General features: G+C 34.2%; 1 protein-coding gene across 2 annotated transcripts; it reads left to right on the forward strand.

Annotated features, from left to right (window-relative positions):
- The first annotated feature begins 4,531 nt into the window (after positions 1-4,531).
- On the forward strand, positions 4,532-9,948 carry LOC110824343 (Auxin efflux carrier family protein). 2 transcript variants are annotated; one of them, XM_088222993.1, is made up of 11 exons: positions 4,532-4,680; positions 5,107-5,499; positions 5,823-5,902; positions 5,992-6,116; positions 6,360-6,481; positions 7,029-7,214; positions 8,020-8,094; positions 8,338-8,438; positions 8,696-8,748; positions 8,935-9,123; positions 9,479-9,948. In XM_088222993.1, exons 2-11 carry the CDS (start codon positions 5,311-5,313, stop codon positions 9,598-9,600), a joined length of 1,242 nt encoding a protein of 413 aa, XP_088079119.1. In that variant the 5' UTR covers positions 4,532-4,680; positions 5,107-5,310; the 3' UTR covers positions 9,601-9,948. The 2 variants fall into 2 exon arrangements, with proteins under 2 accessions (XP_088079119.1, XP_088079120.1); XM_088222994.1 differs by having other exon boundaries at positions 4,559-4,680; positions 5,202-5,499.
- The last annotated feature ends 4,811 nt before the right edge of the window (positions 9,949-14,759 follow it).

The following is a 14,759-nucleotide window of genomic DNA, read 5'->3' on the forward strand; positions in this document are numbered from 1 at the left end:
AAGATATAACATCATTACCTGTTTGGTCAGACTTTTGAGATTTACACTGAGCACAAGAGTTTGAAGTATATTTTCTCCTAGAGGGAGTTAAATATGAGATAGAGACACTGAATGGATCTCTTGAAGGATTATGACTGCAAGATTATCTATCACCCCGGTAATAGAAATGTAGTCGTCGATGCACTAAGCTGAAAGGAGTCTATGGTGTTGACCCAAATCATGACCTCTAGTTTAAAATTGATGGATGCTATGCACTCGCTTCGTCTTAGCTACTATGGTAAGGACACTTATCTCACTCAGATCCGAGCCCTACTGAACCTCTTTATTAAAATTTAGAAAGCACAATCGACAGATTCGAAACTCACCAAGAATCTAGGTAAGTTTTTTTCTGACAAATTTCCTGATTTCAGGATTTCAGATGATGGACTATTTAGATTTCAGAACCAAATTTGGGTTCCCGTCGTTTTAAAGGCGGATGTTCTCAAGACTGCCCATGCTTTCAAGCTATCCATCTATCCCGTGAGTACCAAGATGTACCAGAACTTGAAGCGACAATACAAGTGGTCAGTAATAAAGAATGACATAGTCGACTGCGTCTCCTAATGCTTTACTGTCAGAGAATTAAGGCAGAACATCATAGACCTGACAGTTTGTTATAAGGCCTCTCAATTCTAGAATGGAAGTGGGAGCATGTAACTATGGATTTTGTCACAGGATTACCCATGACCTGTTATGGTCGGAATGCTATTTGGGTCATGGTTGACAGACTAACTAAGATCGCTCATTTTTTACCCATCAGGACCACTAACTCCACCAGTAAATTAGTTCGTCTTTATATTGATGAGATTGTTTGACTTCATGGTGTTCCCTTATCCATTGTGTCAGATTGAGATCCTTGATTTACCTCCCACTTTCGAAATAACTTTCAGGAAGCTCTGGGGTCTGAATTGTATTTCAGCACCGCTTATCATCCCTAAACAGATTGAGAGTCGGAACGTACAGTCCAAACGTTGGAAGATATGTTGCATGCTTGTGTCCTTGACTTTGGCGATAACTGATATGAGTACCTTTTCCTATGTGAATTTACTTATAATAATAGTTATCATTCTAGTATCGGCATGCTCCATATGAAGCATTGTATGGTAGGCTTTGTTGTTCTCCCACTTGTTGGAATGAAGTCGGTAGTTAGCGTCATTTTGAATTGGACTTCATCTAAGAGACTATTGAGAAGGTCATGATCATTCGCAAGAATTTGGCTACCACCCAAAGCTGTCATAAGAGTTATGTCGATAATCGTAGGGACCCCTGGAATTCTCCATTGGAGACCAGGTTTTCCTCAAGGTTTTCCCTTATAAGGAAAAAATGCAGTTCGAGAAAAGAGAAAAGTTAAGCCCTCGTTATGTGGGACTTTTTGGATTATTAAGTGCATTGGACCCATGGCCTACCACCTTACTCTACTCTGAGAGTTTATTATATAATGCTTTTTATGTCTTGATGCTCAAAAGGTTCCCTAACTCTTATCATATCATTCCTTACAATGAAGCGCAGATATAAGCTGATATGATGTATGAGAAAATCTTCATGGAGATTCTTAAATGGACCGACAAGGTCTTACGCAATAAGACGATTCACATGGTGAAGGTGCAGTGGCAATATCATACATCGGAAGAAGCAACGTGGGAGTTGGAAAGCGAGATGAGGGAGAAGTATCCGGACTTGTTCGAGATAAATTTAAGAACCAAAATTTTTTAAGGTGGGGGGGATATAACACCTCACTCATCGTTGTACTTAATTAATTTGGAAAACTCTATTTATTCGGGCATTTTGGCTGCATTGAACTTATTTAATTTACTTCACAAATTATTATCGTAATTCGTAAATTTATATTGATTTTTATTTATTTTGATTTTATTTAATTTTATTTAATTTTAATTGATTCTATTTAAATTTATTTAATTTTAGTTGATTTTAGTTAATTTTATTTATTTCAGTTCAACTAAAAATGAATTTCAAAAAAATGAAAAAACATGAGAAAATTCCACAGGAAATGGAGCTGTCGGCACTGGCGCCTGCGCAGCGGATGTGCGCACAGGGCGCACGTCCCATCCATGTGCAGGGTCAACCCTGGGTGCGTTTTGTTGCGGCGGGCCGTCCACATGTCACCTCACGCGTGGATAAGCGTTGCGCACTATGCATGCATCGTCCACGCAGTTGATAGGCCCCTATGCGCCTGGGCCCTTTGCGCAGTAAGCCTGCGTGCTCAGTGTCCAACACATTTAGGCGATGCGCCTGCAAGCTAGCCTGCAGCGTGTCGGGCGAGCACTGTTGCCTTAGGCAGTGCACCGCTGCCCACCTCGGGCGACGCACCGCTAATGGTGAAGGAGACCTTCCTCCTCTATTTTTCATGTCAAGCATCTTTTTCTCTCTCTTCACAGAATTTTGCCACTTAGAACAAATTCAACGGCTCCCAATTTCTATAAATAAGGGCCCTCCCTTCCCATTTTCTTCACACTTTCATTATTCCACCTTTCAAGAGTTAGAGAAATAGAGAGAGGGAGGGGGAAAGAGAGAGAGAGAGAGAGGAAGAAAAGAAGAACGGTGTAGAAGAAATTATCAAGATTTTGGTAAAAAATTTAATATTTCTTTAAATGTCTCAAGATGTATTTTTAGACAAAAAAAGAGATTAAATTGATATTTTGGTTTTTTTGCCTGTTTTGCATGCTTTTATGTTTGTAGGTTTAATAAGTTGGATTATTTTTTATTTCAAGCATGTTATGTGATTTATAAATACTTGATGATTTACATGTAATTAAAATAATATGAAACCGGTAAGATTACCTGGAAAATAAAAGAAACAAAAAAAAATGGGAACTATGGAATAAAGCATGAATAGTCTGAGTATGTATCTGTATTGACATGCATAATGCATCAAATGTCTCGTTAGACTTTTTATCTTTGAGGGGTATCTGTTTGTCGCTCTCCCATCTGGTCTGAAAAGACGTAATAGGACCGCTCCCTATGGATAGCGACGTATTTGACGAGAGTAGTGATGTGAATATCTGTTAGGGGTCATCTTTGGCTAAGTACTATTGTGACCATAGAATATCTGATAGGACTATTATGGTCGGTACGACTGTGGTCATATATCGTACCATAGTTTGGCAAGCCGAAAATGTGCTTGAGCAAATTGCTGTATCTGTATTTGATCTGGTCATTCCACGTGGGTGGTCAGAAATCTGTATCTGACTTCAAAGATGGAAGTCGTAATGGCTTCACGAAACATGAGATGAAAATATGAGCATTTAATAATTTATTTGATTTTTTCAATTTCTTATATGATGTGTGTTTGTTTGATTATACTAACGTGCTATTTTTTCTAATAAATAAATTATTTTTATAAGTTAAAATAGGTCTACGAAGTAATTAAACAGTAAGTATGTATGTCATAATAATTTACATTTTAAAGCTTACGATGTTATTTAAATACTATTTTTCTTATTGAGTATATAAAATTCATTATTTTCATGCCCCTTCCCCCCTCCCCCAAAGATGAGGAAGAAAATGAGAAATTGCCAGCCGACCTACCTATTAAAGTTTATGAGAATCTTATGGATTCACAAAACTTGAGTGCATAATTGTTCATGCACTCTAATGAGTCCAATAGCATAGTAAAAGAAGTAATTCTCTTTTGTGTTTTGACTTTTATATTTTCCAGCCACTTCTGACCTCAAATATATGTATATAGTTAGAACTTATATATTTGTATTAATTTATTTCGCTGCATATAATTTTTATCATTCATTCGTTATTCTACTTTTGTATCTTACACCCACATATTAAAAATTAACATTTGAGATATCATATCTATTTTTTAAAAAAAGATTGATAATAATTGGTATAAAAACTAAGTACATAAATTTCAAATAATTAGTCTAAAATAAAATTTATAACTAAGTTTTATGAAATATAAAATTTGAAAATAAGGCTTCATTTAGCTATTGTATTTCTTTTTCTTTTTGATAGAATTTTTGTGTATTTTATTAATAAAATTATATAAACTAATCACTCATAAGGAAAATAATAATTAAAATAACAATAATATTATAAACAAATTAAATTATTATTTAATATTTCAAAAAAATTTCTTTTTTTTATGCTTCAATTATTTCATAAAATATAAATTTTATATCTATTACAAATAAAAATATGTATAAATATATACAAATAAAAAATAAAATTACTTTTTACACAACACGACCCTCAACCAATGATTTTTGGTTTTTAAATTTTTAAAATTTTAAATATATCAAAAAGTAAAAATATATAAAAGAATTCTGTCTTTAAATTTTTAAATAAAACAAAAAATTGCAGAAAAAACAAAAAAAAATAAAAAAAGAAATTTAAAGAAGTTGGATGCTGGCGAAAACGTTAAGGGGCGAACAAATGAGGAAATTTCCGGCCATTACCGTGCGGAATGGCATATGAGGTAAATCAATTTTCATAATAAGGGTAAATTAGTAAACGGACCCTTTGTAAAGTCGCTTTTATATAATAACCGAATTAATATACGAATACGAAACCTGTAGAATCTCGTAAAATGATAAATATATCTGAAAGCTGACAGAGAGGAGAGAACCTACGAGAATACGGAGGAGACGACGATTCTCATACCTTGATCAGGTTCTCCATCCTAATACTGCAGTTTGCATTCCTTTCCTTTCCATTGTATCTATCTCTTCTTTTCTCTCTGTTAATATTTATATTTATGTATTTGTGTTTGTATCTACGTCTATATTGTTTGTTTATGTTTACGCACGGAGAGACAGATTTACAACTAAATCGGATGGTGCGACTACTTGCGTCTAAAAAAGTGTAACCGTGTTTTTTTGAATTTGAAATACAGTTTAGCTCACGTAATAATAAGCGTTTGGCAATAGCCTACTGGTTTTTTATTATTTATGGTAGTTTTCAATTTGCATCCTCTGTTGTACTTCGGATTAGGATCCTACTTCCAAACGGAAATGAATCTAGTCAAATTTATGTACCATATTCTTCAATTCACTTCGCGTGTGCACTGTTTTTTACTTTCTCTTTTTTAAAGCGCAGGATCACGGAGCAGAGAAGGTTTTTATTTTCTCTCCGTTCCGCGGTATAGTTGCGTGTCTGGCTGCTGAAGATTGTTATTAATTTGCGTTTCTTAGGGTTTCTCTGTTCGAACATAAATCTGGGTTGGTTGTAACTAGATCGACTGGTTGCTGCTGCTAGTGGATGTAAGGTGGATTGGAACTGGTAGGAATTATTATTAAGAACATGGAGAGGATTCTGTACTCAGTGGCAGAGGCGATTGGGAAGCAGGCAGGTCCACAGTCATTAGTGGGGACCATAAAGATTGCAGTATTGCCCATAGCGAAAGTATTCACAGTTTGCTTTTTGGGATTTCTTATGGCTTCCAAGTATGTTAACATCTTACCTGCCAATGGGAGGAAGCTTTTGAACGGGGTACTACTTTCACTTTCTCCTCTGCTTTACTTGTACTTGTGTATTCACGTGTTTATTTTATATAACATGTGTGCTAGCTATCAATTCTGTTATTCGTATCTTTTCACCAAAGTTGATAAAAAGCCTCCCCCTAGACTCTTAATTGTGATACTTGACAATTCATGTAATTTTATGAGGAACTTGGAATGAAAAACTAGGTGCTTTGTTCTCAAGTTTTCTGCTGATAAAATCCTGTGGCAGTTTTTCCTTTTCGAAAAATGTACTGAATTTTTTGCTAAGTTCCTTTTTCATTGATGACTGATTAATCTTACAATATTTTGCAGTTGGTCTTTTCACTTTTGCTTCCTTGTTTGATATTTTCCCAGCTTGGACAAGCTGTCACTCTAGAGAAAATGATGCAGTGGTAAGAACTAGAAGTGTGCTATTGCTTGTTTCTTGTCAACAAAGCAACATATTTTTTCATCAAATTTACTTATTTCCTTCACATTGCAGGTGGTTCATTCCCATGAATGTTGTTCTTGGTTCTATCTCAGGTTCACTGATAGGCTTAGTAATTGCGACGGTTGTCCGTCCTCCATACCCATTTTTCAAGTTTACAATCATACAGATTGGAATTGGTAAAACGCTTTGACTATAAAATACAACATGAAATCCTGTGTGCTATATTGTTGTTTGAACTTGAGTGCCACAGCTTGAACTCACTCTCTTTTTAGTATGGCTTCCTTTGCATACCCTTGTAAAGCTCTGATGTTAAGTATATGCGCAATTTAGCTCTAATGATTGTCTTGTTGCTTTTAATTGGTTCTGACAAGAGCAATTATGTGTTTATCAAATTCTCTGAGTATTAATTCTAAATGCAGGAAACATTGGGAATGTGCCACTTGTTCTCATAGCGGCTTTATGCAGAGACAAGTCCAATCCTTTTGGTGATTCTGAAAAATGTAGTACAGATGGGACTGCGTATATTTCATTTGGACAATGGGTAAGGCTTAGAGTGTTTTCATGTTCTAATTATTACTCACAGAGTTTTATGCTTTGCTCTGATTCAAGTGCAGTGTTACACACATGAAAGAACATTGATATGCTGTTTTACCCTTTGAATTTCAAAGCCCATTCATGTTTACAAGTTTTTGCACTTGAGGAATTTCTGAGTTACACATAATCTGTAGTATCCTCATCAAGCAGACATGAATTATTTACTATTTCACATCCAGGAATATCGGTATTTTAATGTTGGGGGTAGTGTCTTTCCTAGAAAATCCATGTTGTTTCCTCTTCAAGTGAGTTTATTGGAGTTACAATCCCTTTAGTCTTCAGAAACCATGATGCAGTGGACTCTTGGATTTGGTTATTTTTTAAAATAGGATATAGATAGACCAATCTGATCCTTGTTGAATTTCATGTACCGTGCTTCAATTTGTTTCTCATTGATGAGTGGATATGTTTATGATTCCCTGTATCTGTCCATGCATCTTTACATTTCTTATTTAGGTTAGTTTTGCAAATAAATTTGATAATGTGTATATTAGGTTGGTGCAATCATCCTATACACGTATGTGTTTAATATGTTGGCTCCTCCTCCCGAAGGAACCTTCCATATCGAGGATGGACATCTTCCAATCAAGAGCACTTCGAAGGATGCTGCATCCGAGCAAGTTCCATTGTTGAGTCAGGAGGTTGAAGCTACAGATTCTGATTTCTTGAAGAAAGGAAAGGTGAGAATCAATCTAAAATTTTTCTTCAGTTTCATGTCATCAACATAGTACATTGTTTATCTCTTGAGAAGCAGAAGTTGACATGTAGAATGTTGCCAAGCAACATTATTTCATACTGAGGCATTTCATCAATTCACCAAAATATTTGGCAACATTATTTCATACTGAGGCATTTCATCAATTCACCAAAATATATCCTTATTCTAAACACTTCTTAATTAGTATAAAATGGAAAAGAGGTCTTGAAGAATACAACCTTTACCATGTTTAGCTTCCCAAAAAACAAGCCTTACTCCTCATTGGATGCTAAGCAGTTGGAATGCCTTGGCACTAAGCCGGTGTTCTAGTTTCCTTCCCATTAATATGTATTAGTGACTTATCATATTGTTCCAGCAGAGTGATAAGCTGTTGGAATGACTGGGCAGTAAGTTCTTGATCTTCTTTCCTTCCCATGCATGTGTAGTTAGTAACTTTAGCAGATCATGGTAGCAAAACTCAATTTGCATGTCTAATATTGAGAGCCATGCTATTTTATCATAACATGGATATTTAGTTAACAGGATCAATATTGATTAGTCATGAGAATTCTAGTATGAGGAAAGTTGTTTGTAATATTGATTTTTGGACATTTTAATGAGCTAACGCAAAGACTATTCTCATATGACAACTACATGGTTTTTGAATAAGACAGGAAAATTCTCCATTAACTTCTGAGATTTCTTCATGACATTTGGATGCTTATATGTGAATGTTTTCTTTAAGTGATAAATAATTCAGTGCATGTTCTGCTTTTTAATTGGTGCAGTTTAAAAGTTTTCTAGCATTCCTTTATCAGAAGTTGAAGCTGAAGCAAATCCTTCAACCCCCTATCATTGCTTCTGTAAGTCCTCCCCTTGTTTTCTTAGGTTTCCTTTATCAAGTGTGCAGAACACAAATTGTTACAATCAAAACTTTCATCTGAGGTATGGGGAAAAAAATTAATTTGGGTGCTTGAAAGATTTTCCCTAGCATTCTCTTTGACTAAACTGTGGCACTTTTTATTTTCAAGCTTTTTGATAAATCTGTCATCTGAGATTTTTAGCTTGTTCTCATGCCATTTGACTTCTGTTCATCTGCGCTGCAGATCCTAGCCATGGTCCTTGGTGCAGTGCCATTCTTGAAGAAATTGATTTTTACAACTGATGCCCCGCTTTATTTCTTCACTGACAGCTGCATTATTCTTGGGTATTTCTATTTTTCTTATAAAGAGATGAATTTCTTTCTGCCTCTATCTTTTCTTGAATTATTGTTGTTATTAAAGCATCTATGTTTTGGGCACATCTGTGCATGTGTATCTGTTTGTTGAGAGAGAGAGAGAGAGAGAGAGAGAGAGAGAGAGAGAGAGAGAGAGGGGTCTAGTTGATAAATTGTTGGAACTTTTAAGTTCATTCATGCACTTTGAAACCTTTGATCTTGTCTTAACACTATTTGATGATTACCAGGGGAGCTATGATCCCGTGCATTTTGTTGGCATTAGGAGGCAACCTAGTTGATGGTAAGTAACTGATGATTATTGTCTTACAGCTTTATTACCTCATCAATAATGGATTTACGTGACTCTAAATAATATAAAGCTGCAATTTTGGTTAGTTATATTTATTGATTAAGACATTTTTTTCTTGACTTTCTGATCAAAATTTAAAATTGATTTTGGCATGAGAGTTCCCTTTATTGATTGTAGGACCAGGAAGTTCAAAACTTGGTTTCCGGACAACTGCTGCCATTATCTTTGGGCGTTTAGTTTTGGTACCTCCTGTAGGCCTTGGTATTGTCATGTTTGCTGATAAGCTTGGCTTCCTTCCCCCTGGTGATAAGATGTTCCGCTTTGTCCTACTCCTGCAGCATACAATGCCTACATCTGTCCTTTCTGGTAAACACCAATTTCTTATTTCTATAGGAAGTCCTCTGCATTTGTCTTCATTTTTTTTAGCATTGATGCATATAAATCACAATTTTTGTGAAGGAAGACCATTTCATATTGGCTACTGTGTCTCTATTAGAGGCAAAAGCAACCATAATTCTGTTAGTTGCCATATAAAAAATACACCATTCAATCTCAGGTCAGGTAGAAAAATAAACAAGATGCTTTAATTTCTTTATCTTGAACTGTTTAATTAGATTGGATAGGCAAATCCATGTCCAGCTTTAAGCATGCTTGAGAGTCTATTGTTAAGGAAGTAACATGAAAAGGGATGGTATATATTTAATCGCTACTTTGGCTGCAGGTGCTGTTGCCAACCTACGAGGCTGCGGAAGAGAGGCAGCTGCTGTCCTGTTTTGGGTTCATATTTTTGCAGTTTTCTCCATGGCTGGATGGATTATCCTCTATCTCAAAGTACTCTTCTGAACCGACATATTTGAAACAGTATGATAAGTGAATTTTTTCCTGAGGAAAAGATGTTAGATATTGCCATATCCTGGAATATCAGCAGTGCCTGCGTTCACAGAAGCATAATTATCCTTTGGTTTACTTCCTGTCCCATCATTAGTTCCTTCAGTGATATTTGTAATAGTAAGAAATTGATATGACAATGTCCTGTTTACTTGCTCTATTTATGTGCGCTCGGTTCCAGGAAAGAGAAAATCCTCTCCAGTTTGCCATTAAGGTTATGTTTTAAATAACTAATTTTGGTAAAGTTTATTTGGAAATCATGATTAATTAATTCAAATGCAAAAACTAAATTATTTACTGTAATTTCCCAAATAAGAAATATTGTTTAATAGGAATATTAAACTATATTCTTATTTGTTTCAATTTTATTCTGCTTTTTACTTTATTTTGATCCTTTTATATTTTTATTCGCGAGAAAAGGTTAAAAGATATTTTCTATTTAGCTTTATTATTCTTTCAATTTTAATGGTTTAAGGGTGAGAATTCAATTAATATTGAAATTGAGGTTGATTTTTTTTTTTTTTTTTTTTTTTTTTTTTTGAAAAACTGGATCGCTATGTAAAAAAATAAACTCAAGACAGAAGTATGGATTTCATAGAAGGATAGGCTTTACTAAACACAAAATTCTTTTACATATTAAAATTAATAAAAGAGTTAGATGTAAAAATTTTATTAGGAACAAAATAAGCAGAACAAACTAGAAACTGTTAAAAAAATTTTAAGTAAAAACATGATAATAGTAACAAACATGAAACTACCAAAAATTGAGTGCAAGTTAAAATGAGAATTCTTTTCTACAAATATACTATAGATTAATATAGAGGACATTGTAGATTAAATTAAATAGAGTTAATGGACATCAATAAAATGATTTCTTAAATTATGACATTTTCATAATACTCGCAGTTGGTTATCTCAAAAAAAAAAAAAAAAAAAACCATAAAAAAAGGAAAGACTGTCTTGTTAAAAACTTTGTGAAGGAAAAAAATACAGTGAGAACAAAACATTGTCAAGGAAAAAAGAGTTTAATATGTAACAATTCCTCCAGATAAAAATATTACTTTAATATTTTTAGTTTACACATTTTAATATTGTATATCAATTTCTTAACTGTAGCTTTTTATAATAATTTGGTAAATAAATCTGTGAAATTGTCAATGAATTTGTGGAACTTCAATTCACAACTCTTTTGAAAATCACATGTGAAAATAATTATAATAAAATATGTTTTATGTTATCTCCAATGATGTATCATAACTAAATTGAGTTACGCATACAACATTCTCTTCGTAAACTATCACTAGCATAATTCTTGTAAAAAATAGATTACATGCTTATTGAATATTTTAAATCATTAATTTCAGTTATTTATATTCTCAACTTGCCTCATATATAACAAATATTTTTGCATGATTTGAAGTAGCACTTATTGTCTATTTTGTAGATTGCTATGACATTGCAATATCTCCATATATAAAAAAATAGTCTTTTTGAAATCTTACTTTATGTAGGTCAAATAAATATTATACATCTGCATAACTAATTAGTTATTATTTGATTATTTTAAATAAAGTAATCCAAAATTTATTATTTCTCAAAAATATCTAAATATATATTTAATCTCATTATAAAGTCTTTCTATGGAGAAAAAAATATATCTTGCTAATAAATTTACAAAAATGTTATGTAATGACTGGAAAAAGAATTGAAATTTTTGTTGATTAAATTTTTTTTTTATGTAATTTCATCTAAAATAAATAAAAGGATTTAATAAGTTTTGAAATTTAAAAGTAAGGGAAATATATCAATAGGGATCAAATCGAAAAAAAAAATTTAGCAAATAGGGGGAGTATGAAATTATGAAAAGGGTCTATGTGAAAAAGTTCCTTCAAAATGGGGTAAAACTGTAATTTTAGAAAAAAAAGACACCTCAACATCTGAGGTGTCCAAGGGAACCAATCAAAGGGCTACACGCGGCAAAGTCACGTCACAACCTTGCAGTTACTCGTGAATGGATGGGATCTTGCCATGCAAGCATGAAATGGCAAATCAGATGGTGGAAAAAGGATCTTTAAAATTCAACGATCTAGATCGTCTCATTCAAATCAATGGCCACGATTTAATTGTGGTCAATATTTAAAGATCCCTATGACAGATAATAAATGCAAAAAGGAGAGAAACATCAAACCTTAATCGAAATTTAGGGCTGACAGTGAACGTAAAGGCTAAAGAGTGACTTATGGAAGGATGAATGACTTCATCAATTCTTTCGAACACTGAAGTGAGGTAATCTTCTATCAGTGTGAGTTTTTAAAATTTGAACCCTAAACGAATAGACCCCCATCATTTTAGGTTAGATGTCAAGGTAACCCAAATCTGTTTACTCAAATATGTGTAGCTACAGGTGGAGAAAGAAGATTCACACATAAACTGGTCTAGTTCATCTGAGATCTAGGGAAGGGTAAGAGTAATTTATACTTTAAATCCCTAGATTTATAAGAATGTAATGATTTTTGATTCCATAGTTGTGATTGTAACATTTTTGTGACGTCCCAAATACCTAATGGTCAAAGGGAATCAAACACTTAAGTAGTTATAAGTGTAAAACAAAAATTTTAACATTGAAGTGGATTAAGAAATCCCTTACAAATTTCTAAATTCAGTTCCTTATAACAAGGCCGCAAGATGGTAATTAAATACAAGGTAGGATCTTTACAGGAAACTTTATCAGAGTGCGGAGTAACTATTGCACTCGAATTATGTCATTCAGTATTATCAAGAGTCTAGAACTGGGTCCAACTGGACTTCAGAAGGGGACTCAGAGAACGAACCCTCAACTTTCTCAATACTTAGGGAGCATGGATTGGGGATGAGTTCCATGTAAACTTAGTAAGGGAAACAATGTTTGACATCACACGACTAAGGTTTAAAGAGTAAGCAAATTGAATAAAACCTTTATACCTCTTACCTTAGGGTTTTGTTGCAGAATGGAATCATTTAATCATATAAAAAACTGTTGTCTTTACGAAAAATCAAATGTACAAGTATTCAACCATGATAAAGATATCATCTTAAACAAGTACATATTATCAAGTATACTTAAACGGATAACATGCTGGATAAATAAAGGAGTTTAATAAAATGGCGATAAGAGGGATATCAGAAAATATAAAAGATGCACCAAACAATAGGAATACCATCATACAAATCAAGGATGATGCTTCAAGCCATACTTAAATTTTATTTTGTCTTTTACTAACCTTCACATGAAGCTGTTGCAACATATATCCACTTAGAGCAGAAGGGAGACTACCGCTGTGAATCATTGACCCATCTCCGGGTCCTTATCATTTCCCCATCTAAACTATGATCTTAGACATCTATTGGCCATGGGGGTCTTACATTCACCTAAAGCGTATCCTCTCTCGTCAGAAAGAACACTGATCATCACAGGGAGCGGTTCATCAACATTTATTCAGAGAAGGGAGAAATAGAAATCCTTAGAGATAGTAGTTGAACAAATTTTTCTATTTTATTCTTTCCACTTATTTATTTGATACATACAACCACTTTACATTCTTTTCATATGCATACTATATGTTCAATGCAATTGTATTTAGCTTATTAGGGGGTTCCATAACCCATCTAGTCGATAGTTCATATCTAGCCCAAAGTTCACGTGTTTAGCCTAAAGGCTTATCTCTTTCGGACTTGACCTTTGGGTCATTCTTTTGAACCAAGGTCCACTAGAATAACCCTCTTCACCATTGACCGATTGGACAAGGTTGTCTCATCAGTGAGAGAGTGCTGCAGCACTACGCGTGTGCGCAAGCAACCATGATGCGCCCTGTGCGTGCGCAGGTTGCTTGCTGCATACAGTGCACCCGGGTTCACCCGCATGGGCTACAGCGCGCAACTGCGCCTAACGGGGTGTGGGTCACGGGCCGTGGACCGCGAGCCATGGGTCGTGAGCTGTTTATTTCCTTATTGTATTTTCTCCTTAAATGGGTTAATTCGGATAAAATTTTGGAAAAACTAATTAAAATAAAAAGAGCTCGTAATTTCAACAAAAATTTCATATAGTAGTAGGTTTGAAATATCTTAATTTTTAAAATCTGTTAATTGCCAAAGTTGGGGTGTTACAATTTTGATATGAGATGATAAATGTTTATTCGATCTTAGTATATAAATATTTGAAATCAGTGATGATTTTTGTGTTTGCCGGCAAGATGGAATGCAATTTAGGGTTTCAGATATTCTAGAGTTTCAGGAGGAGGGAAGGAAGGAGGAGAATCAAGTTGGATCACTGGGTCAGATAGGCTAGCCGATAGGGCCGAGACCCAAGCCTTCGATAGCCCGTGCCCAATAAGAAAGATTTTACAATAAAAAGATCAAGATCCCTGATGGCTTTAGTTTTAAAAAGAAAGAAAAAAAAGGGAGATCAAAATATTTTGGTGGGCTGAGCCCATAAAAAAGGGTTAGGAAAATGACCTAAGTCCTTAATGGGTTGAACTATAAGAAGATAGAAAAAAAAAAAAAAAGAAACCAAAGTCTCGAGTGGGCCTAGTAAAAAAATAATAATAATAAAGAAGATGGATCTAAAGTCTGGGTGGGCCAAGCCCATAAACAAAAAAAACAAATAATATATATATAATAGTAGATAGTAAGGATCCAAAAGCTAGTGGGCGAGTTTATAGGGAAGATTGCAAAAGGACCCAAAACATGAAGAAAATGAATAATCTATAATGTAAATATACAAAAGGGTGATCCAGGGTATGGTGGGCTAAGCCTTATTGGGCCTCTAGCTCATGTAAAGGAGATACCATAAATCTACTAAATAAAAATAGAAAGGTTATAATAAGATAGAGTTTAATTGGGCTAAGATGAAATGGGCTTCAAATCGATGTAAGAAAAAGTGGATATTAAAGAATTGGTTTAAAAACTGTGTTAGTGGACTAAAGACGAATGGGCTAAAGTAAAATTTATTATTGGGCCGCTGGACAATAAAAATAATTAAAATAGGAATACCCTCCCAATAGAGAAGGGCAGATTAGTGAGCTGAAGGAAAGAAGGTTAGAATCAGAAGCCAACAATTCATGGAATTAATTTTCTTG

Source organism: Carica papaya, chromosome 6 (genome assembly GCF_054855325.1).
Source record: "Carica papaya isolate Zhongbai chromosome 6, ASM5485532v1, whole genome shotgun sequence".
Lineage (NCBI taxonomy): Eukaryota > Viridiplantae > Streptophyta > Magnoliopsida > Brassicales > Caricaceae > Carica > Carica papaya.

Coding starts and splice junctions, on each gene's coding strand:
- LOC110824343 (XM_088222993.1), top strand. CDS start 5,311: ATGGAGAGGATTCTGTACTCAGTGGCAGAGGCGATTGGGAAGCAGGCA. Junction 5,500..5,822: donor GGAGGAAGCTTTTGAACGGG/GTACTACTTTCA, acceptor AATATTTTGCAG/TTGGTCTTTTCACTTTTGCT. Junction 6,117..6,359: donor AATCATACAGATTGGAATTG/GTAAAACGCTTT, acceptor TTCTAAATGCAG/GAAACATTGGGAATGTGCCA.